At 38.3% G+C, this 24,182-nt stretch overlaps 1 protein-coding gene and 1 pseudogene across 8 annotated transcripts in view; one reads left to right on the forward strand and one right to left on the reverse strand.

Annotated features, from left to right (window-relative positions):
* Lrrc40 (leucine rich repeat containing 40) overlaps positions 1–24,182 on the forward strand; it is a 69,688-nt gene that overhangs the window by 19,612 nt on the left and 25,894 nt on the right. For 4 of the 8 annotated variants that reach the window (XM_042280209.2, XM_042280211.2, XM_076575293.1 and 1 more), the window contains 8 exons: positions 144–231; positions 347–392; positions 6,457–6,565; positions 13,180–13,287; positions 15,131–15,241; positions 16,369–16,446; positions 17,183–17,368; positions 19,428–20,367. In XM_042280209.2, coding sequence (XP_042136143.1) covers positions 144–231; positions 347–392; positions 6,457–6,565; positions 13,180–13,287; positions 15,131–15,241; positions 16,369–16,446; positions 17,183–17,368; positions 19,428–19,533 — 832 coding nt within the window. In that variant the 3' untranslated portion in view covers positions 19,534–20,367. Of the gene's footprint in view, positions 1–143; positions 232–346; positions 393–6,456; positions 6,566–13,179; positions 13,288–15,130; positions 15,242–16,368; positions 16,447–17,182; positions 17,369–19,427; positions 20,368–24,182 lie in introns of those variants that run through there. The other 4 variants (XR_013052459.1, XR_013052460.1, XR_013052462.1 and 1 more) reach the window with 2 other exon arrangements.
* LOC121830383 (small ribosomal subunit protein eS26 pseudogene) lies at positions 3,928–4,530 on the reverse strand (annotated as a pseudogene).

Here is a 24,182-nt window from a genome sequence, read left to right on the forward strand (position 1 = left end):
TGAAGGGAAATATTTAGGTCTACTCATGGCTCTTCCTTGAGATGATTACATGATATGTTGTTGTCATTTGTTACTTTGTAGTCATGTCTTTGATTGTGTTAGACTTACTTGTACTGTTTACCTGAAATCAATCTGTTCTGTAGTCTGCCCTGCTCATTGGGAAACCTTCATTTGAAATTCCTGGCACTAGAAGGAAATCCTTTAAGAACCATTCGAAGAGAAATTATAGCTGTAAGTACCATTAGAATTTAGCACCTAATTTTTAAATTAAAATTCAGGTATATGTGTTGATGCACAAAACTTCCAAGTGTGCCTTGCTAACAGTGAGCCTGTCTTCACCTTTCAGAAAGGAACTCAAGAAGTCCTAAAATACCTGCGAAGCAAGATCAAAGGTATTGCCATTTCCTCCTATATTTTGAAGGGATATATAAAAAGAGATTATGTTAACAGAACATGAACTTAAATGTTCTCTGGATATGGATATTAGAGGAAGAGTGTCTGGCATTTGTGGTTCGAATTCTGTATTCGTACAGGCTATCACATATAAAAGTGCTTGAGAGACTGGAGAGAGGACTCAGCAATTAAGAGCACTTGCTGCTCTTGTAGAAGACTCGGGTTTGTTTCCCAACATCTCCATGGCAGCTTACTAGGGGAACCAATGCTCTCTTCTGGTCTCTGCAGGCACCAGGTATGCCCATGGTACACATACATACATACAGGCAAAATGCTTATATACATAAAAGAAAAAATAAAACATTTTAAAAAAATTCTTGAATTCATAGTTGTAATACTGTGTCCTTTGCATTTGTGTTGAAATCTATTAGCTATTAAGTGTCATTACAAAGTTTAATTTTTTTCCTTTATTTTTTTTATTTTATGTATACAGGTGTTCTGCCTACATGTATATGTATGTATGCCAGTGTGCATGCAGTTACTGCAGAGGCCAGAGGAGGGCTTGGGTTCCCTGGGAACTGGAGTTACAGATGATTGTGAGCCATTGTGTGGGCTCTGAGAACTGAGTCCAGGTCCTCTGCAAGAGCAGCCAGTGCTCTTAACCACTAGCAGAGCATCTCTCCAGCCCCTAATAGAGTTTAGTGAGTATCTAGCACTATAGCTCTGCAAAAGGAGTAAGCTTTACTTTAAAAAAGCTTATACTCTAGGTTCTGACTTAAGAATATATGGGTCGGATTTCAATGTCCCCTCTCCACTCATGGCTTTAGTCAGCTAATGGTAAAAGTTATATAGAAAAGCATTAACACACACCAAAGATGAGAGCAATGAAGTCAGTTTGGTTTTAATGATATACAAAGTTTTTTATTGTTTGAGACAGTGTCATTATGCAGTCCAGACTGTCCTGGAACTTTATGTAGATGAGGCTAGCCTCCAACTCATAGAGAGCCTCCTGCCTCTGCCTCCCAAGAGCTGAGAATAAAGGCCCCATTGCTAACTTAATATGTTAGTGATGGTATGATATATCTCAGCTTGTATTTCATGTTCATCATTTTAGTGTAAACTTGAGATTGAAGAAAAAAGTAATTCTGCTAATGTATCACTGTGTAACAAACCACCCCAGAACTTCACTTGTTACTGTGTGGGTCACACACATCCCATGTACATGTGTGGAGGTCAGAGGATAGCTTATAGGAGTTCGCTTCTTCCACCATGGCAGTTCCAGGGATCAAACTCAGGCTTGGTGGCAAACACATTTCCCTGCTGAGCCATCTTGCCAGCCCCAAAGATTGGTGTTGTTTGTTTGTTTTCTTGGGTGCTTGGTTTTAAATTTTTACTTATTATTCTGTATAGGATGGGAAGCTCTTATGTCAAGGTCAAATGTGACTTTTAGGACTATTCTTTCCTTTCAACTTTAAATGGGTTCCAGGTATGGTTAACAAGTTTGTGTCACAAGCTTATTTTACCTACTGAGCCATCTCACCAGCCCTCAAATTTTTATAGATAAAAAAGCAAGGCTTGGCATATTGGTGCATACCTGCAGATGCATCACTTGGGAGCAGAAGTCTTAGGGTCAGGTGTGAAAGTCCTCCTTCCCTGCACAATGCTTTCTTGGGTAAGTATAGGGCCAACTTGCGTCACTTGGGAGCAGAAATCTTAGGGTCAGGAGTGAAAGTCCTCCTTCCCTGCACAATGCTTTCTTGGGTAAGTGTAGGGCCAACTTGTGCTACTTGAGACCTGTCTCAACAACAGAAAGCCACGTGAACTTCGCAGAGATTCCATCCAGTCACAGACATATTTCCATGAAATAACCTCTATTTATATGTGAATAAAGAAGCCACATGTACAGCTTTCTTCTTTCCAGAAACCACATAAGCAGAAAAGTTGAGAGTTCAACTTTAATCCCAGCACTCAGGAGCCAGAGGCAGACAGATCTCTATGAGTTTTCATCTACACAGTGAGTTCTAGGCTAGTCAGGCCTACACTGTGAGATCCTATCTTTTTTTTTTTTTTTTTTTAAATGGAAGTTGAAAATAACTTATCTTAGTTCATTTGGACTGCTGTGGTAGATTACCATGTATTGTATGACATAAGTAAGAGAAGTTATTATAAATACTGATTGTTTTATAGAGATTGGAGCCAAGCTGAGGGCAGTTGACTTAAGGATTTCTGGATTAGCTGTGTGAGCACAGTATAACCTGAATTCCTAAAAATAGGTTTGGGATGCAGAAGATGGTCAGTATTACAGGATGTGTGAACAATCCACTATTGCTGGTTTTGAAGATGAAGGAAGAAGGCTGTGAACCAAGGGATGTGTGTGTCTTCTAAAAGCTGGAAAGGGAGGAAAACAAATTCTCCCCTAGTGGGAAGGTAGCTCTGTTCCCTTTAATCTTCCCAGACCCATTTTAGAATTGTGAAGACCCTCCTCAAGAGTTTATGTTTTAAATGACTGCCATTCATTGAGCACTGGCTATGCAAAAATGAAGTCCTGGGTCTTATTTTCAGCTCTGTAAAACATTCAGAGTAAATGAAAAACAAATGCCACTTGAGTTTATGAAGATCTGTGGTTATAAAGTAACAACAGAACTGCCTACAAGTTGTTAGTGAATGGTGCAGTTTGTATTCTATTTTCAGTTGCATTGAAGGCTTGTGCTTATGAGCAGTATTGGAGCCATCATCACATTCTCAGACTTAGGGCAGAGCCGACCAGCATGTTTTTTCGCTGAGTATTTTTTGGTCTTTTCTACTCCCAGTTCCTTGTACTGTGACAGCCAGAACACAGAAGCATTGTCACAGTTCACAGGGTAAGCCCGGTGTAGTGGCACCCACCTTTAATCCCTATACTTAGGAGGCAGAGGCAGGCGGATCTCTGTGAGTTCAAGGCCAGCCTGGTCTACAGAGTGAGTTCCAGGACAACCAGAGCTTTTACTGAGACCCTGTCTTCGAATAACAGCAACAAAAACAAAATAGTTTGTGGAGTAAATGAATAAATCTGTCATAGTGAAGTCTAGACATAAAATTGCTACTACCTATGCATTACTGACTTATGTGTATTTTTTTTCTTTCTTTTTTTTTTTTTTGGTGATTGAAAAAAAAATCCCTCCTTCTTAGGCCTTTCAGAAAATGACTATCTATTTTTCTTTCCCTTCAACAGAGGATAAATCAAACATTGACACAGTCTTCAAAGTGAAATAGGTTTATAAAGCTGGCAAATTTTTTTAATTTTTTTTTTTTTTTATAAGAACCTCTAGGTTCTCACTTCTCATTTCCCCTCAGAGCATTACTGGCACATTTAAATTGCATGGATTTCTACTCTTCCCATGAAAATAGGCTTTCAGCTGTGTCTGTCACTCTGTGTGCCCTGTATACCCTTTTGGTCTATTCTTTGAGTTCTTCCTTTGCCCTCCTTTCTCACCAAATGAATGACTGGAAATAACCTTTCAGTGTCTTTCTCTCTAGATTTACAGGAGTCCTCTTTTTCAACCATATTCCCGTCAGCCACTCCTACTTTTTTTTTTTTTTTTTGTAAACATAAAGTTATAATTCCCATTTTATTTTTTCAGTTTTTTTTTTCTGTCTTTACCAAGTTTCCTCTTTACATGGGCTTTGGTATAGGTCGTGGTGTAGCAAGTTTAATTCGTGGTGGGGGTGTTTGGTCCTTCGGGGCTTCATGAATCAAACTCCAGACTTCCTTGCTGTGAATGGCACAGCTCACACAGTGATGCAGCTTGACACAGAGCTTGGAAACCACACAAGCAACGATGACGCTTGCTTCGGTAATGTTCCTGACGGTAGTGGCCTGTACAGTGCTTCGAATGACCAACTTCTTAGCGACCTTGTCTTTGGTTACTCACTGGGCACAGTTCATGATCGAATTGGCTGCACATAGCTGTGGCCCTTTTTGGAAGACTGTTGTTTCTTCTTTTGTTGGTCATCTTGGAGCCAACACCCAAAAGAGCACGACTTACACTTTTAACAAGTTATCTCCCTGGAAGCTTAAAGTTCTTGCCCACTATTCTGAAATTGTATTCATTGTATTCATTTAGTGGGTCTTTTCAATTTGAAAAAATTTTTTCTTTCTTTCTTTTTTCCCTGCACAAGGTTAAAACAAACAACAAACAAAAAACTATGTAAAGATATATAGTGAAAGTGAATGTATTTTTCACACTCTTTGAGGCTTTCTTATCCTGACTTACATTAACTCTTTGGAAATGGAGAATTTTGATATATAATCAACAGATTTTCTTAATGATTTAATATTATGCCTTCTCATGTAATTTTGTCAATACATTACATATTTTTTACAGTCATATGACCAGGAGCTGGAAAGATGGCTCAGTGGTTAAGAGCACTGACTGCTTTTCCAGAGGATAAGGGTACAATTCTAGGCACTCACATGATGGCTCACAACTGTGTAATTCTAGTTCCAGGGGATCTGATGCCCTCTTCTGAACTCTGATAGTACTACATGCAGGCACAACATGCATACACATAAAAATTGAAATTAAAAAAAAAATTAAAGTTATAAAGGAATATGACCAAGCTGCTAGGGAAGTTCTAAATAACAAAGCACTTAATTAATACTAATGCTTCTCTTGGTGTCTTTTTATTTCTGTTGATGCTGTCATTTGTTCTGTTTTTACGAGTAAAGTATTCATGTTGTGTTTGCATGGGGCATAACCATTTTCTCAAAGTAGATACCGTTGATTCACAGTAATGTACATACATACCTTTTAATTCTTGATTAATGGGTAACTGATACAGTTAATGCAAGAGAAATGCACTTGCTTGTCTAGCATATTCCACAAGTGTTCATAGGACGACTCAGGACTGACACAAGGTCAGTGACACTGTTAATTCTTTGGGTTGTTGTGTGTGTTTTATGTTGTTTATTTGTTCTCACTATGTAGCTCAAGCTGACTTTGAACCCACAGAAAGCACCTGCCTCCAACTCTGGGGGCGTTAAACATCTGTACCATCTGGGTTAGCTGTTTTTTGTTGGTTTGTTTGTTTGTTTGAAATGGGGTCTCCTTGTATAGGCAGGCCTCCAATTTTCCATGCAACTGAGTGTGGCCTGGGCTCTGGAAAGCTCTGGGATTGCAGCCTCCACTCCCACAGCCTCCTGCTTTTGCTTTCCTTTGCCTATTACTCATATGAGTGAACTCTGGGACATCCCATCCTTAATCTTCAAGTCTTAATGAAACCATTTCTTAACCACCGAACCACCTTTCCAGCCCCAACAGAACCATGCCTTTACGTGTGTAGGCTTCTGTTTTGCTGCTGCTTCAGTGGCTTTTGTTGCTTTTGCTGTAGGATGGCTGTCGGTTTCTGCTTAGTAAGATAGTGGAATGTGTGAGTATATGTGCATGTCAGGAAAACACCTTGGCATTTGCCTATGAAATCATAGTGGTATAATATCCAAAAGCTTCATTGTACAAATTGCCAGATTTTAAATGATTGGAAATAATTACCTTTATTGTATCCTTAATGAAAAGATAAGTATATTATCTGGTAGACATTTGAAGGAAACAGTGTTTTTCTGATGTTGACAGGGTCCTTCCACTGTGCCATATTTTGCTGAAGAAAAAGGATTTCTTATTAGATGCTGTAGTTACAAAGATTCTTTCTAAAGAAATAGCTAAATTTCCCTAAAGTGGGATGATTTTGGATGATATGGGTGGACAGCATTTGAAGCCACCCTGCAGTACTTTATTTTTTTATTAATATATTCTTAAATGAGGTCTGAGTTATTGAGAGTAAAAATATATGACTATTGGGGCTAGAGAGATGGCTCAGCAGTTAACAGCACTGGCTGCTCTTCCAGAGGACCTGGGTTCAGTTCCTGGCACCCACATGGCAGCTCCCATCTGTCTGTAACTCCAGTTCCAGGAGTTACTATAATATCTATCTATCTAGAAATCATGGACACGTTTCTTTTATATTATTAACAATTTAAAGATGGCTTTGTAATAGTAATGTTCACTTTATATAACTTTTCTTTTCCAGATGATGGGACCAGTCAAAGTGATTCTGTTCCTAAGACTGCCATGACGCTACCAAGTGAATCCAGAGTCAATGTCCATGCTATAGTCACACTAAAGCTGCTAGACTATAGGTATGCAGTCTGTCTTAGTTACCATTCTTTTGCTATGACAAGACAACATGACCAAGGCTACTTATAAAACAGAGCATTTAATTTGGGGCTCATGGTTATGTTCATAGTTTCAGAGAGTTAGAGTCTGCTACCATCATGACAGGTAGCATGGCAGCAAGCAGGCAGGCATAGTGCTAGAACAGCATGAAGCAGAGGGAGACAGAGCTAACTGGAATGGTGTAGGCTTTTGAAACTTCAAAGCATATCCCCAGTGATATACCTTTTCCAATAAGTTCATACCTCCTAATCCTTCTCAAACAATTCCACCAACTGTGGACCAAGCATTCAAATATATGACTTTATGGAGGCCATTCTCATTCAAACCATCACACAGACCATCTGCATAGCATTGAAGATGTAGTCAGTGTCCCTGCTGTGGTCACACTAAAGCTATTAAGTACAGCTATGTAGTCCATCTGCACAGCATTGCAAGGCCCATAGGAAACTTAAGAAAGAGTCCTTCAGAGAAAGGACAACTAGTAAGGATAAGATAGTCATGAGAGCAGATTCCCCTTTGCAGGTTCCTTAGAAGAATTTAAAAGTAGGCTCAAAATGGAACTTGACTCAGAGAGGTAGAGTACCTGAGTATCCAGGGAGAGGTATTGTGGGAAGGAGGTGTAGTGCCTGGGTATCTGTGGAGAGGTATTGCAGGAAAGAGGTAGAGTGCCTGGATATCTGGGGAGAGGTATTGTGAGGAGGAGGTAGAGTGCCTGGGTATCTAGAGAGAGGTATTGTGGGAAGGAGGTGGAGTGCCTGGGTATCTAGAGAGAGGTATTGTGGGAAGGAGGTGGAGTGACTGGATATCTGGGGAGAGGTATTGTGGGAAGGAGGTAGAGTGCCTGGGTATCTAGAGAGAGGTATTGTGGGAAGGAGGTGGAGTGACTGGGTATCTGGGGAGAGATATTGTGGGAAGGAGGTAGAGTGCCTGGGTATCTAGAGAGGTATTGTGGGAAGGAGGTGGAGTGACTGGGTATCTAGAGAGAGGTATTGTGGGAAGGAGGTGGAGTGACTGGGTATCTGGAGAGAGGTATTGTGGGAAGGAGGTGGAGTGACTGGGTATCTAGAGAGAGGTATTGTGGGAAGGAGGTGGAGTGACTGGGTATCTGGGGAGAGGTATTGTGGGAAGGAGGTGGAGCGGCTGGGTATCTGGGGAGAGGTACTTCAGGAAGGAGGATGTTATACTAGTGCAGTGAAATTAAAGGAGGGCACACTGAGGAGAAAGAACTTGTTCCCTGGGCCTTACTAAAAAAGTTATTTTAGAATATGGAGGCAGACTTTCTTTTCCACCCACCAGTTTCCAAATAACCAACACAGAGTCTTAATATTAATTATAAATGCTCCACCAATAGCTCAGGCTTGTTACTACCTAACTTTTGCATTTAAACTGACCTATATTTCTTATCTACCCTCTGCCACTTGGCTCATGGCATGTTATCTCATTTTCTACACGTTCTGCTTCCTTTGCATCTGGCTGGCATCTCCTCTGACTCTGCCCTTCTTCTTCCCAGAGTCCGTAGTTTGGTTATCCTGCCTATCCTGCTGGTCCAGTTTGGACAGTATACTGTTAGCAGTTGAGGCAAGGGCAGTTTCTTTGTCCACATGGCTAGCTTTTGCCATAAAGAAAAGAAACTCCATATGGAGGTTCTTCGATGCCCATCATCTTCTCTAGAATACATTGGTGCTGCCAGGAGCAAATGTGTCTGTCTCACTGTCATGAAAAGCCTTAGGTTATTAAACATACTAAACGCCATATTCTGTAGGTCTTTGAAGTGTTTGAAGACCATCTATTTATCTAAATATATCTGTGTATGACCTTGAAAACATACCTAATATGACTATAAGTTTGACTATTAGATGAGTATTAATCTATATTTCTTAATTATACATTATATTTTTAAATGAGCTGCATAAACACAATACCCTAAACAAGAATAGAAACATACATATAGCATAATAAAATTAACCTTGAATTTGTATCAATAAACCAAAATCCATACCAATGTAAAATATTTTGAGATTAATGTTTTTTTTTGAGATTAATGTTTTTTATTAATGTAGATTCAATAATCTACCCTTTTATCTCATCATTTCTACATTATATCCCCCTTTTTTCCTTTCACAAGAGATCTTTGAATTTAACTCTTTAGTTTGGCTTTTTCTTTTTTTTTATACTATGACCAATAACAACTTGTGACCAACCCCACTTAAATGATAACAAATATCCATAACCCACCTTTTAGAAATGTAGGTGTCTTTTCTAGACTGCTTCCTGTTGTTGAAGGGAGGAACCTTGAGAAAATCAGGATAATTGTTAAGTCTTGGCTGGAGTATTCTCTGAGGTTAGATCATCTCAGCCAGTAGCCTTGAAGCTGTTCTGGATGCTGGATCACCTGGGCCATCTGTTTTTATTGGTGTCTGCTCCCCTTGTTCTGAAAATTCTTAAACTTTTAAAGGTAATGTACATATCTGCATTAATACAAGTGTAGACTGCATTGTAAACAAGTCAGCCAAAGATGATTTTTTTGTTTTATATTTGAGAAGATAAAATCTACATCACATGTCTTGTAGTTCTTTGGTTTATTTCTGTATGTTTGTAGTCAGGATTTTCAGAGGATCTTCCTTGATCAAACCTGATCATCTTTAACTTTGAATGAATCCACAGCCTTTCATTTCCTATGGAAATAAAAGCATAACCTCTTCCCTAATTAAACATATCTTTTGACTTCCATTTTGAAGTCAAGACATTTTTAAAATATATGGGTTGGTTTAATCCAGCAGCTTTTATAATTCAGTGTCTCTTAGCCTTTATCACTCCTTCCTCTGCAGTCAAAAAATTCAAAGACAACACAATGATATACAGTACTAAGACTCTTTTGTGTATTTTTCAGTCTTTATGTGGCTTTTTCAATATATTACTTTATTCCCCTTTTAAGGACTTTTATCATTTTAAAACTATACTTTCTTAATCTGTGACTGTATACTATGCCTATGTATATTTTTGAACACACTGTAAGTTGTTCAGAGGCTTTTTTCCATCTGGATCTGTCTTTACTATATATCTGTAGTCTTTGCTGTCTGCATGAGCAAAACTTAAATCCACCATGTGGCTTAATTCATGGCATGCTGGCAGGGCTCACCCTGGCAGTGCTCGAACTGGCACCTGCGAGCAGTGCCTGGGAGACGCGTCTCTGTACCATGGCAAGCATCAGAGACATGAGGCTAGGAAGCCATGTTTTACTCCATTTTTGTGTTTAAAACCTTTCTCATGTCTTATGTGGATGTAGGTGCCAGATGTTTGGGGGGTTTTGTAGGTGGTCTTTTCTGTCTTACCAGCGAGTTCCCAAATAACCATGCAGAGACTTAATATTAATTATAAATGCTTGGCCGATAGCTTAGGCTTATCTCCTGCCAGCTCTTAAAATTTAAATTAACCCATTTTTATGAATCTGTGTTTTGCCACATCGCTTGTGGCCTTACCTGTCCACCAGCATGTCTTGCTTCCTCTGTGTCTCTTGGTGACTCTTCCTCTTCTGCCCTTCTTCCCAGAATTCTCCTAGTCTGGGCTCCCAGTTTTTCTTCCCTAGCTCTAGTCCAGTCAGTTCTTTATTAACCAATGAGAGTAATACATATTTACAGTGTACAGAGATTGTTCCATAGCAAGCATGTATTTTATTTTGTGTGCATGGATGTTTCACCTTCATGTATGTCTGTACACCAAATATATGCTTGGGTGCTTGAAGAGACCAAAAGAGGTGTCAGATCTCCTAGAACTGGAGGTATAGAAGGTTGTAAGCCACCATGTAGGTTCTGGAAATCACACTTGGGTGATATAGATATATAGGATATAGATATGATAGGATAAAAAGGGTAGATTGTTGAACCTACTTTTAAAGAGCAACAACTTGTTTAAAAATGTTTTACATTGCTATGGATTTTAGTTTATTGATACTTAAAGTTAATTTTGTTATACTGTATGTATATTTCTACTCTTGTTTGAGGTATTATGTTTATGTAACTCATTTAGATTGTAATGGATATTTTAAAAATATAAATTAATAATTAGTCTTCTATGATAGTCAAACTTATAGTCATGTTAAGTTTTCTAGGTATACATAGATATATTCCAGATAAATAGGTAGTCTTCAAATACTTCAAAAATGTACAAAATATAACATTTAAAATGCTTTAAAAATTTTAGACTTTCTGGACAATGAGACATGGCTGCTCCTAACAGCACCAATTTACTTAAAGACACACTATATATATATACAATATATATATATTTTAATCGTCTTATCTTCTTCTTAACAAAAATAGCTATTTGGGCAAAAAAGTGTTCTTGCCTAGACTGCTTGATCAATTGGACATACAGGACCCATAAAAAGGTGACCACTAAACTTTACTTGACAAAATGGTCCTTCAGGTTTCTGCTTTGCAGAGGAAACTGCCAGACATTCTACAACACACACACACACAAAACATGACTGAGAGACTCTAGGCCTGTAAGCTAAAGACAGATGCCCCAACTTGACAAAAGAACTTTAGATGACTGTCCAGGCTGCCAGCTGTCTCTGTCTACTCTCACAAGACTCCCAAAAGTTGCTTACATCCTTCTCCCATTTCTCAGGTAATAGTATACCCTTCTGAGGTCTTTAATGTAGTTAAAGACTAAATAGTTATAATTTCCTTAGTTATGATAAAGATAAGTTAAATATAAAACCTTAAACTCATAAATATAAAATAGATATCTTCTTTAATTCTACCAAATACAAATAAACTAAATTTTATAAATAGACTAGATATTATAACTATAATTCTTACTTGATAATTGTTTTGTTATAAGTGATTTTACTATGTTAAAGTTAAAATCTTCCTTTTTAAAAAAACCAAAAAGAACCGGGCGGATCTCTGTGAGTTCGAGGCCAGCCTGGGCTACCAAGTGAGTCCCAGGAAAGGCGCAAAGCTACACAGAGAAACCCTGTCTCGAAAAAACCAAAAAACCAAAAAAACAAAAAAAAACAAAAAGGAAAAGTGCTGTGGAATGTCCTATATGCTATAAATATATGTTACTGTAATTGATTGATAAATAAAATGCTGATTGGCCAATAGCCAGACACCGGGCCTTGGCGGGAGCTCTCCAGCTCCACTTGGGTCCTCTAGAAGAGCAGCCAGTGCCCTTAACTACTGATCCATCTCTTCAGCCCTCTGTTTTTTGTAGTTTTTATTAAAGGACACAGAGTTGTCCTCATTGGAAATGAGGTGGGCTTAGGTATAAAGGCAGTGCTTCATCTTTCTGGATAGTGTCTGGGAGGCAAGTGACTGCTGGGGTCCTTTCTCTTTGTTCCTGTTTAGCCTCCCCTACAAGAATATTTGACTCAAAACAATTATCGGTTGCAAAAAGAGAGACAGGTGGATTAATGTTCACATCTTATGGTAAGATTTTATTACAAGAATATGAGTGACAATTTGGTATTTAAGTTCTCAAATTCACTAACTAGTATTTAGAGGAAATTTTATGTTTGAGGGCGAGTCTGTTAAATAAGAAACTATCATTTAGTTAATGAAAAGCTTGACTAACAAGCAGTTTGAGAGGCAGTTCCATTCATGTTTGTGAATGGAACTGAGATAGTGTCTCATAGTTGTACTGCATTCTGGGAACACAGTAACAGTGGAGCACTGACAGTGTCTATGAACAGAGTAAGGGAAAACATTTAAGTTCCTATGTATTGTGGAAATGTATCAGATGAGGGAAAGAAGCTGGCTAACCCTGCAGAGGCGGCAGTGTTTTGTCAGGTGCCTCTAGAGTGATGTGTGAAGCAACAGCAGTGAGGGTGAGCAATGCTGCCAGCCCTTTGTTCACACTGTTTTTTGACCAGTAACTATTCTTTAAAGGCTCTATAAGTTGTCCTATGGCTACTCACCCTCTCAACAGTGAAGATCTCCATTCACATTATTCTTACTCCACCCTTTGTGTGTAGCAACTACTAAGCCACACTAACAGAGGTTGAGTCCACCTGTACCTATTCTGTATTCCTCTGATCATATGGCATTGATATATATATATATTTGCACAAGCTGTGGCATAAATATCAAAGGCTACTTTTCAGATTCTAATCCCAGAACAGGGACAAACTGCAAAGCTCCTCAGTGTGGCAGTATGAATAGTTAGGTCAGCCTGTCTCCTAATGTGTCTCCTACCAGACACTAGAGGAACAAGAGGCATGCAGATGATGACATGAAACTAATTTATATAGTGTTGTACTTGTTATCCTCCAATCATTAAAGCTGACAGATGTTAACAAATTTTTAAGGAAAGCTTGGTTTTAAAATCAGATTTAGCTCCAATCACAGGTAGAGAAATGGACCATGTATTCTCTTCAGTTTCTGAATTTTCAAAGTGCATCTGTTTTTGTTCATGTGACTGAGCATGAGCAGAGCATACTGACCTCACAGAACTTCATCAACTACCTTAAACATTTTGGTAAAATCTGTAAAGGCCTTTAGAAATAGGGAATAGTGATTACATATTTTTGGGACTGCTGATGTTTTATTTTTTTTGACCACTTTTTACTTAGTGATAAACAAGCAACCTTGATTCCTGATGACATATTTGATGCCACAAAAAGCAATATCATCACTTCCGTCAACTTCAGTAAGAATCAGCTATGTGAAATTCCAAAAAGGTAGGATCTCCTGATGATGCACTTGTCAGGTTGGCCTTGTTTTTGTCAGTTGCATCTTTGAAAGTGGGTATTAGTTTCCTAAACTGTTAATGTTAAAGGGGGGCTGCAAACTGTGGTTCCACTGCTCTGTGAGATGCACAGGTCTTAAAACTCCCTACTTTATGTTGTAAACTTGAGAAATGGGTGTTAGAATCATTAACTCTAAAATTAATAGTTTTGTATAATGAGGTATGACAGGGAGATTCATGAGAGACCACCCAGTACTAGGCCCACAGCAGGGAAGAGTAGTTTCACTTGGAGGCTCAGCAGTACAGCTTTGTGTGCGGTGTCTCTGTTAGCCAGTGTGACCCAGGTCTGCCCAAACACACCATGGGTATCTGAGATCAAGTCAGATATTCTTCTAGCCCTTCAATAAAATGAACTAGAAGATGGACAGGTCTCCTTTTGTAGTGGGCTATCTTGCTTCAAGACCCACATTCCTAGTTTTCTCTGTAAATAAGACACATTTTATAGTTTGCCCTTTTAAACATCTGAAAATCTGGGCAGTTCTATAAAAGCCATTCAATTTTTTTGCTACATCAGCCTTTGCAGCTGCTTTTGTTTTGTCTTTTTCTGTCTGTGTTTCCTTAGGTGCCCATGTGTCTACAAAGTAACATCATACTTTACTAGCTAATGGAATAAAGGTGGAGATCTGCAAGAGATGCTCCTGGCTTCACTCTAGTCACTTACTTAGGGTTTACTTCCTATTTTATTCCTGTCTAGTTCTTATGCAGTGTGCTATTCTCTTACCAGAGATGCTCCATTTTTTAAACAGCAGCTTAGAAAAACCAAAGAAGACAGCACAGAGTACTTTGCTCTAGAGTGCTTCTAATCCACTCTCCCTCTCTTAGCTTTGAAATTTATAATTCATAATGAATATTCATAAGATACTGGATGAAATGGAAAGACATGGTGTATAGTCTTACCACTGATACAGATGTTAACGAAGTGACATTTATTTTAAGCTATTTGGAATTTTATGTGTATTTGTTTTTTGAATGCTTTATTTATCATATGTATTTCTCAATTTCTTTTTTTTTTATTTCCCTGTTTCATAAGTAATGCTTTTAAACTCTAACTTAGCTATGTACTAGGTTAATTACTTATAGCAGTAAATAAAACATACTGTTTCTTTAGGCTAAATTTCCAGAAAAATTACTGTGTTGAGGGGTGTGACCACAATTGTATTTAATGATCATTCACATAACAAATATTACTAAAAAGTGAGTATGTCAAATTAAAAAAATATTATTTTATGTGTATGGGTCTTTTGCCTGGAATCACTTGAATGTCTGGTACCTGTGGAGGACAGAAGAGGGTGTTGGATGCTTTGAAACTAAAATGACAGATGGTTGTGGGCCACCACATAGGTACTGGGAATCAAAATTGGGTCTTCTAAAGGAGTACCTACATGTAAGTAGTATGTTGTGCTCTCTGAAATGATGTATTATTAGTGTCTAACAGTGCGTTTTATGAATTCAGTTCACTGTCAGGATAAAATATTATCGTAGCCACCTAGGTCTGATTTTTCTCTTTTGTGTCATAATTAGGTTAAATACATAATCAGTGGGTTTTTTTAAAATTAAACTTCACTTTCCATTAACTGTCAGATTGAAGCCTTGGACTGATCAAGGTAAGGTTTTTGTTTGTTTTTTAATTTTCGTTTTACACAGCCAGTCTCTGAAATTTTTTTTGAGGAACTGAGATCCTAAAAGTCATGGCAAGCAGAAGGGATGTTGTTCTTTCTCCTATGATTGTTTCAGTTTTGAATTAGTACTAACATTTAAAATTGTTTTTGTTTCAGAATTACTGAGCTGAAGGAGATGGTATCAGATGTCAACCTCAGTTTTAACAAGCTTTCCTTTGTATCCCAAGAGTTATGCTTGCTTCAGAAATTGACATTTTTAGATTTAAGGTACTTGACAATGCTGTTACTTGACACCTTAAAAGTTGTGATTAATGTTTGAGTTTTTATATTGTATTTTCATTGGTGAGTTTGGAACCTGGTCTTCAGTGTACTAACTATATTAGGAGAAATACAAAATTAAGTTACTTAGGTATTTTAACCAGTCTGGTCATTGTAAGTAGTTTATAATGAGATAAAATTATCTAAGATATTTTTAATTAACATATTCTTTAAATTCATGCCTAAGTGAAATGACAGTTAATACGTGGAAAACATCTCTTTCGTGTTCTTTGTTCCTGAAGTAGATAACGTATTCCAGACCAGCATTCCCCTCTGCTGCTCTACAGTTACACAAGGCCCTTGAGGAGCCTGCTTACTTCCCACTGGGACTTTAAATAGACAGAAGCCAAGCAGAAGAACCCTGACTGGAGCAGAGATAGAGCCTGCCTTACACTCTCTGGGAATCCTAGCAAGCTTGATTTAAACAAATGCAGTGAGAAGCTGACAGCTCGTAGAGTGACACCAAGTGTCTCAGGGTTACTAAGCATTTGTCTTTGGGTCTTAACATCGTGTCTGTTGTCAACTGTGTTTGTATTGCCTGCACTTTTTCTACTGCTTCCTGTTGTTAGCAGGAGTACTTTTAGTTGGCATGAAGTATAGTTGAGGCAGGAGGATCTGCCTGCACTAAGTGTGGTGCTTTTCTGCTCTGAGGTGTCAGAATCTAAAAGCTGATGGAACAGAGGGAAGGGAAGTCCCTGTGGCTGCTGTCTGGGTGTTATTGTTGTTGTGTCCCAGGCTTTTGTGTATATGTCTCTCTTTGTAACTGTCTTGAAGGCTCTACTAAAGGACTAAGTCTGCTTTCATGTGTGACAGCAGAAAGACTGGAAGAAAGAGTAGGACATCTGTGGGCTGTTCAGCACAGCTTCTGCTGACAGGAAAAGGAAGATGCAGGGAAAGAAGGATGCAGGAGAGTGACTTCTGTTCCTAACACACCGAGTCACACTTCTTAGGGGCATCTCTAAGATGATCAGATTAATAAGAATTGACAAACACACATGAGTTTTTTTATTCCTCCTGGGATTTAAACTTGTTAAAGTTTTCAAGTTTTAAAAGTCCTATTTTGATTTCCAATTTAGGAATAATTTTTTAAGTTCTTTGCCTGAAGAGATGTCATCACTGACAAAACTACAAACAATCAATCTTTCCTTTAACAGGTAAGAAAACATCTGGGAGCCAGCTAAATAAGAAACCTTTATTTTTACAGTATCTTGCTAGCAGATTTTATTTTCATTTCATTCTACTTGAATGTATTGTTGTTTACATTTATCATGATTGATCCTGAGCTGGTTGTAGTTGTTGTTATTCCTTCTACCACTCCGAGAAACCCAGTCTAGAAGGAAGATAAACATCTAACTAATTGTGGTTCTTGTAGGGGAAGCATGGAGAGCTTTTGAGATGCCTTGAGGTAAACATTGAAAAACAGATGTTAGCCAAGAGCACCTGTCTCTGGCATCTGACAGTTTTCTTTGGACAATGAAGCCAGTGTCTGTGACAGTTAGTCATCTTCGAAAGAACTCAGAGTGCTTTTGTCCAGAAGCCTTGGGCAAACAAAGTTAAAACAAAAAACCTCACATTTTACATTTTACTTAGTTAGAAGTGATTAATGATAAATAAAAGTAAATTAAGAAAGAGCACGCTCCTGAGGGCAGCCTTAAGAGATCTTTAGAGGGAGAAATGTCACACCCATGAGTGGGGGACTTAGCCTCAGCTTTTGTTTGATTTTTACAGTCAATAGTACCTTCTATGTCTGCTGAATATGTATTCCAAAATTAGTTTCTTATTTTCTGGAAAAGTTGAATATAGGACTTAAACCACACTTAAGATCATCGATTTTTAAGAGAAATTTGACCTCTACCACATTACAGAGGTGTTCTGTTTGTATATTAATAGGTTCAAAGTGCTGCCTACAGTTCTATATCATATCCCCACATTAGAAGCAGTTCTGATAAGCAACAATCAGGTTGGCTCTGTGGACCCTCAGAAGATGAAGCTGATGGAAAACCTGAGCACTCTGGACCTTCAAAACAACGACCTCCTGCAAATTCCTCCAGAGCTTGGGAACTGTGTGCAGCTAAGGTAGCTTTCCTTCTGGAGGGCTTCCAACTGATTTGTTGATTGCTTTTTTCCTTGCAGGAAATTGAAATAACAGTCTTAATACCTTGTAACAGTAATAGTTAACCAAACACCTAATTTTTCTTTTCAGTTTCATCAGACATTTTTCTGGCTTTATGTAACACCATTTATGTATAAATATACTATTTCTCATAGTATATATGCATATATAGTATGGTATATGCTCACCCAGAACTGCACTGGGGCAAAGGTCAGGAAGGTCTGACCCTCCTTAGCCTGCTCAGGGTTTCTGAGGTCCGATTACAGAGCGTTACCTTGGCTCCTGTGGTTTCTCTCCTCACTTGCTTCTATCTCAGCCCTTTCTCTGCTCTCAGCAGTGACCAGCTTGGTCTCCCCTTTGAAGCATTCCTCTTCTCCACACAGAATTAATCCCACTGTGCTTTGGGGTTCATCTGTTATACTTTTTTTTTTTAAAAAAATCCAAAAATGAGTTGACCTAAAGCTTCAACTATTCTAAGCACCTAATTAAATGCTGGTTAAGCAAATGGAAGGTGGGGGGCAGAGTTGAGATGCCAGCTGAAAGCTACTTCCTTCTCGAAAGCAGCTTGTTATTTTTTTGGCTGTTCACCTCACTGGGGTGGCCCTGGCATCTCATTTCTAGTGAATTGTTGGAAACAAATACGTGACTTGTATTTGTAAAACAAGCCTCGGTGTTTGCTGTAGTTATGAATCCCATCAGTACGTAACACCTTAATTTATTACTACTTCATGAATAGCCACTATAATTTATGCCTGGAAAAAATTTAGCATGTTTTTCTATAGGTACATTTGTACCTTTGGAAACTAAACAGCATTTTAGAACTATATGTGGAGGCTGTTTAATTTATTTATCTTATATTTTTATTTTAGTTTTTGAAACAGAAGAGTCTCACTGTGTTGCTCAGGCTGCACTTGAGCTCCGTACTTGCCTGCCTTAGTTTCCTAAATGCTAGAGTTGTAAGTGTGGACTCTCACCCCTGGCTATTTGGAACATTTTGAACAGTAAAATCATAAACCAAAAGTACAGGAATTTGCAAACTAGCACTGAGTGGGCCCCAGGAAGGATGCCTGATTGCAGTGTGGTTGCAGATGCCTTATTGGACTTCATGGGATTCACGCCCTTGACTGGCATCACTTTTTTCCAATTCTGGTCATAGCTGCAAATCCAGTAATTTGGGGTACCAGATAGATTTGGCGTGGGTAGATTTGCAGATATAGAACCTATGCACTGTGAGAATCAACTGCAACTCTTTTTTTCCCCAGAAGCTAAGAAAGTTAACTATTTAGAAGAATTCCCAAGTGACATGGAAATATTTGAAGAAATATAGATGAACCTTATAATGCTGTGTGAGCCCTTTGCTTCTTGTTTACATAAAAAACTTAGGTTATTAAAGTCTTTGATTGAAGACATTTCATTAATTCCATAAAGAAACAACAGAATCTGCCCTTAACTTGTAAATTGGGTCTTATTTCCAAACACACATACATTGTGTGTGTCCCTCTTGTCCGGGAAGGGAGGGCAGACGTGTGGAAGGCCCTTGTTGGGTATAGAGTGAGCTGTGACTGCAGTGTCCTTGGCATGGATCCTTGTCAGTTTGTTCATTCACTTGCTTAAATCTGTTTTATTATTTAGTGTGTGGTCATGTAAAATCAAGAGGAGACTAACCAGTAGTTCAAATCACAGCTCCACCATTTAGCAGCTGTTTATTCTAGACACATCTTTGTCTTTCCAGATTTGTATTTCCCTGTCTTTAAAATAGAAATATTAATGATACCTATACCATAAGTCTGTTAAAACAAAATCAACGGAGTCAATGAATGTAAACCTATAATGTGCCTTTCATGTGACAGTCACCCTGTGCTGTTGGATATTGTCATAATTCCAGCTGTCTTTATGTTTAGTTGGATTTATAAGAGACACATAAGGAAAAATACACATTAAAAAATTGCAAACAATAGTTTTATTTCATGGAAAGAGAATCACTAATAGGAAATGCTTAATTTTCTTGTTTCTTTCATTTAGAACACTACTGCTAGATGGAAATCCATTCCGAGTTCCTCGAGCAGCCATATTAATGAAGGGCACAGCTGCTGTGCTGGAGTATTTGAGAGATCGAATTCCTGCCTGAGTACAGCTGGCATCTTATTCTGGACAGGACAGAGTCAGCCTCCAATGACTGCTGTATTCCAGGTGTCACTATATTCATTCCCACTAAGTGTTTACAGTTTGTGAAATGCTGCGAACACTCAAAATGATGTTAACTGCAACACATCTTAAATGTTTTGCAAATTCATCCCTTATGACATTGCAAGAACTTTTTATTTCATGAAATTTATTATTTCCTAATGATAAGGCAACCATCTTTAGATCTGAGTTCCGCCTGGTTTCTTTTTATTTTCCATATAATGTGAACTCAGCTAGGTGTATTAGGTGTAAGTCAGCAAATTTTTATTAAATATTATTCTTTGGTATTTAAAAGAAAATGAGACTTTTCATTGCCCAGGATAGGACTTGCTGTGTGGTCAGTGTCAGTGCATGTTTATGTTTAGGGTTTTGGTTGTGACTTTTAATTTTTTTAAACTTCATATAGGTGTGGGTGTCCTTTGTTCTGACCTGGTACATGTTCCTGTTTCCAACACCGTGAGTCTAAAATCTGCTTACAGACTGATTAAAGTTAGACTGGCAGTTTTACAGTAATTTCTAAAAGGGAATTAGTTATAAGCAAGCTTGATTTAATAAAAACCAAATATAAACATTGTTGTTTACATTGAAATTATCAAAAGCAGGTTTATGAGCCATCCTCGCTCACCATATGATTGTGTCAAGAAGCCAGTTCAATAGTAGCATGTGTCAGCGGGCGGAGGTAGAGAACTTGCAGGTGATTGAGGCTGTTGATGTTAGGAAAAGTCAGTGCTAATAAAGATACATGCTTCATGTTCATAATAAAAGTTACATTTTTTAAGATATTAGTACAGTGTTTTTGTTTTAAAAAGAAACACGCCTTTTCCATGTTACAGCTCCTTCAGAATCTGCTTCCATAGTAAACCAGACACCATGTAATAAGGTGATGTTTTATTATTTATACAATAAAGAGACTTTTATGTTATTCAAAACACTTTTTTAAATACTGAAAAATTTGAGTACAACAGAACCTAAAAAATGGCTCTGCTATACACCGCACAGCGCTATTATCTGTACAAAGTGCATCTGCTGATGCTTCCAGACTACACCCTACCCTTAACCCATAGTGTTAGAGCATAAGACACAGCTGGAGAGTACAGATCACACTTGCAAAGTCACTGGCTTGGCAAAGTTGAAATACAGGTTAGTGGAACTTTGCACATTAAATTAAACAGCTTTCAAGGTTGTTATGGTCTCATATGGCAAAAACCATGAAGTACATTCACAATCTATGTTAGTAAATTAGTGTTTCTTCATTCAGTTTTATTTACATCAATATGTAGTTCAACTAAAAAGTACTGTTAATCATGGTACATTTTTTAACACATACAAAAATGACAACTTTTATATATAATTTTAAGCTCAAAATCACAATTATCTCAAAATATTAATTACAATACAGCCATTTCAATTAAACATATCATGGTTTGATTTTTTTATATAAAATGGTAAACTTTATTATTAAAGTAAGCAATTTGTTTTGAATTGGCTAGAGTACACCCAAGTAGAAAATCTAAATGTGATGTGTGAGGTGTTTGCTGCCCTCCCACCCAGTTTGTATAGAGCCACCTAGGCTAGCAAAGAGACAGAAAAGGCCCCGGTTTATAAATATTGAGCCTCATTTGCTAAACTGCCTTGGCTTCTTGGTTCTTCATAAAAGCTCTACAAAGGGAGTCTCCATAGACTGCAGTGAAATGCATGCAACTATATACAGCGTGTAGAATGTCAGTTCACTGACACACATCAAAATGTCCACATAGACAGCAAAGGATGGACAGAAGGAGCACTTCACCTGCCTGTTGTCAGCTAGAACAGTTTTAGGAATGAGGTCCCAGGTTAAGCTCTGACTGGAGGAGCCCTGGTTACTGTGGATGTGTTACCTGGGCACTGCACTTGTGTGGTGAAGCCAGATCCCATCAGAGAGTATTGGTCTAGAGACCCGAAGCTGCATCACCACTTAGGAATCTCTCTTATACCATTTATGAGAGTGAAATATTTAACTAACTGGCTTATATGACCTCAGGAATTTGTGTGTGTTTGACACATGAAACATTAGAACTAACAGAATAAAGAAATAGATTTATCTCCTACAAATTACTAAGGGCAAAAATCATTGATTAAATAGTTTTGAAAATGAAAAATAAATTTTATGAATATTTAAAAAAGAGTTTGCAGTGTGTTTGTATAATTCTTTGCAAACCGCTTGGAAGTCCACCACTGTCTTACATCAGAATCACTGTTCTGATGCTTAATATTTCTTTCCTGAAAAGAATGAGACCACAGTTCATAGTTTTTCATACACAGCTGAATGTGGGGTGCCCTTGGTGGCTGCTAGTAGGAAAGAAAATTCTGGTTTTGTAGTAACCTGTAGTGACCTTGCAATGGCCTTACCCTTTTCACATTCAATAGATCTGCCTCTGGCTTCCTGCTGGCCCTGGGGAGTGTTCTTCCCTCCTTATGTAACTAGTGTCACATTCTCAAGCTGCCTTCAGTGCCTTCCATTCACTGAGTGCAAAAAGAACTTGATTGCCTCTTCCAACAAAAGTTGTGTTGTTTGCCTGTCAGTTTATCTTTTCCTTTACTTCAAACAGACATCATAGTAAGGCTTGCTCTTTCGAGGAGGGAAGCAAAGGAAATGTCTAATAATCAGAGCAGAAATACGAAACATTCGTTGCAGTCCATTGACGCTGTCATCAAAGCATAACAAAGCTTCCTAAGAGTAAAACAGCACTCAGCTATCCTAATCTAAGCCAGATGTCTTCTTCTTGGTCTGAGACCACTGAGTGCCCTCTGAGTGGAAAAATGAGTATTGAAAGTAATATTTATTTAAACAGTACATTCGGGCAAATACAGGAATTTCTTTATCTGCCTGAGAGATTCGTCTTGGTTTTTCCAGAGACTTTCAAAAACAAACAAAATCATGTAAGATTCCCGGCAAACTATTTTTGAGTGGAGGAATGGAAAGCTATGAAAAACCATGTGGTTTGCCCATGTGTCAAGTGCTTTCCTTAGTCTAGCTATCAGGCAGTTCAGCTGACCTGTCATACCCAGGCATCATCCAACCTCAGACTCCAGCTGTGCAAAACAAACTAGCAAAGAAAAATGTGTGTCTAAGAGACACAAAACCTGAGTTATAATAAAAGGTTTTAATATAAGAAACTTTTTAATATAGGAAAATAACCTTTGAACAGCCAAAAATACCTTTATACAATATAAGCAGCTAACTTGGTGCTTAAGTGTCTCATAGACTACGCAAGAAAGAGATCATTTACATTTGATCGTTTTCCTAACTATAGTTGAGATAACCACATTTTATTTAATATCTATTTTCATTCCCCTGAATTAATTCATTTTCTTGAAAAAAAATCTGCACATATTTGGGTAACTCCTGTTCAGCTTCTGACAGCCCTGTTGCTTCCTGGGCACTGAGGCAGTAGTTGGGGCTGCCAGTGCCAAGCCACACGGGAACCTGAAGTTTAAAACATTTGATCTTGGGGTTGGGCTTTCTGTAAACTCCTCTCCCCTTTCTCCAGCTCTATACTCCATTTCCTTTGCTTCAGTAGATTTTTTTAAGTGCTAGGAATTGGACCTAGGACCTGCATTCCCAGTCCTTGCAAGATCTTATTACGTAGCCCAGACTGTCCTCAAACTTGTAACACTTCTGACTTAGTCCCTCATTGCTGGGATCGCAGGTGTAAGTACTTCACCAAGTCGGATGCAATTGCTTGCCTTTTCATACTTGGTAGTGAATTGTCTCCACTGAAGCTCCCTCCCCTGTGTGCAGGCAGCTGCCAGGACCATGTCTGTGTTCCACACCTGAGTCTTCACTTCTTTTCAAGAGCTTAGAACTTGGCCTCTGCATTTATTTACTGGGAAGAAATCTGCTTAAATGCCTTTCATTATCTTGGCATTAGACCCTGACTTAAGGCTCAGTTCAGGACAGATTATTTCCTCAGAAATACTGAGGGCATTTTTTATAGGAATTGATTGAAAGTTGCTTTTCTGTGCAGCCTTGATGGATGCATTCGCCTTATTGACATTTGGAAAAGGGAAGCCACAGGAACTCAAAGGTTAAGTCCTTGAAACTGTGATTGCCTGGAAGGCCTCTGCACATGAGAGCCTTACTTGAGGACAGGATGGAAAGTGAATATAAGAGATAAGAAAATGTTGTCATTAGCAAGAGGACTCCAGTCTCTGCTTGTTTATGTCGCACTTACCTATACATTGTGCTGAAAGCTAAGAGCAGAGTTGTACTTTCTCTGCCAACAGACTTGTTACCATGGGAACTGATGCAGGAAAATGAAAAATATGACAAAGAGTGAGGAATTAGATTGGAAAATAAAATGATAGGGAGTTGATTTCTACATTGCTCTTTAAGCCTTTGGGATTTAAAGAAAGTATTTCTCATTTGATGACATCAATGAAAATGGCCAGAATGACTTAGCAGTTAATAGTCCCAAGGCAGATGCAGGAAGAAATGAGAAAGTAGCAAGCTTGTTTGGTTAAAGGAACTCTGTAAAACCTAGTTCCATCCCTGATAAGTTAAGCTTTTTAGCCCCTATGTGAACTGTGTGGGTAAACAGGCAACATGCAAAA

This window comes from Peromyscus maniculatus, chromosome 6, assembly GCF_049852395.1.
Source record: "Peromyscus maniculatus bairdii isolate BWxNUB_F1_BW_parent chromosome 6, HU_Pman_BW_mat_3.1, whole genome shotgun sequence".
Taxonomy (NCBI): Eukaryota; Metazoa; Chordata; class Mammalia; order Rodentia; family Cricetidae; genus Peromyscus; species Peromyscus maniculatus.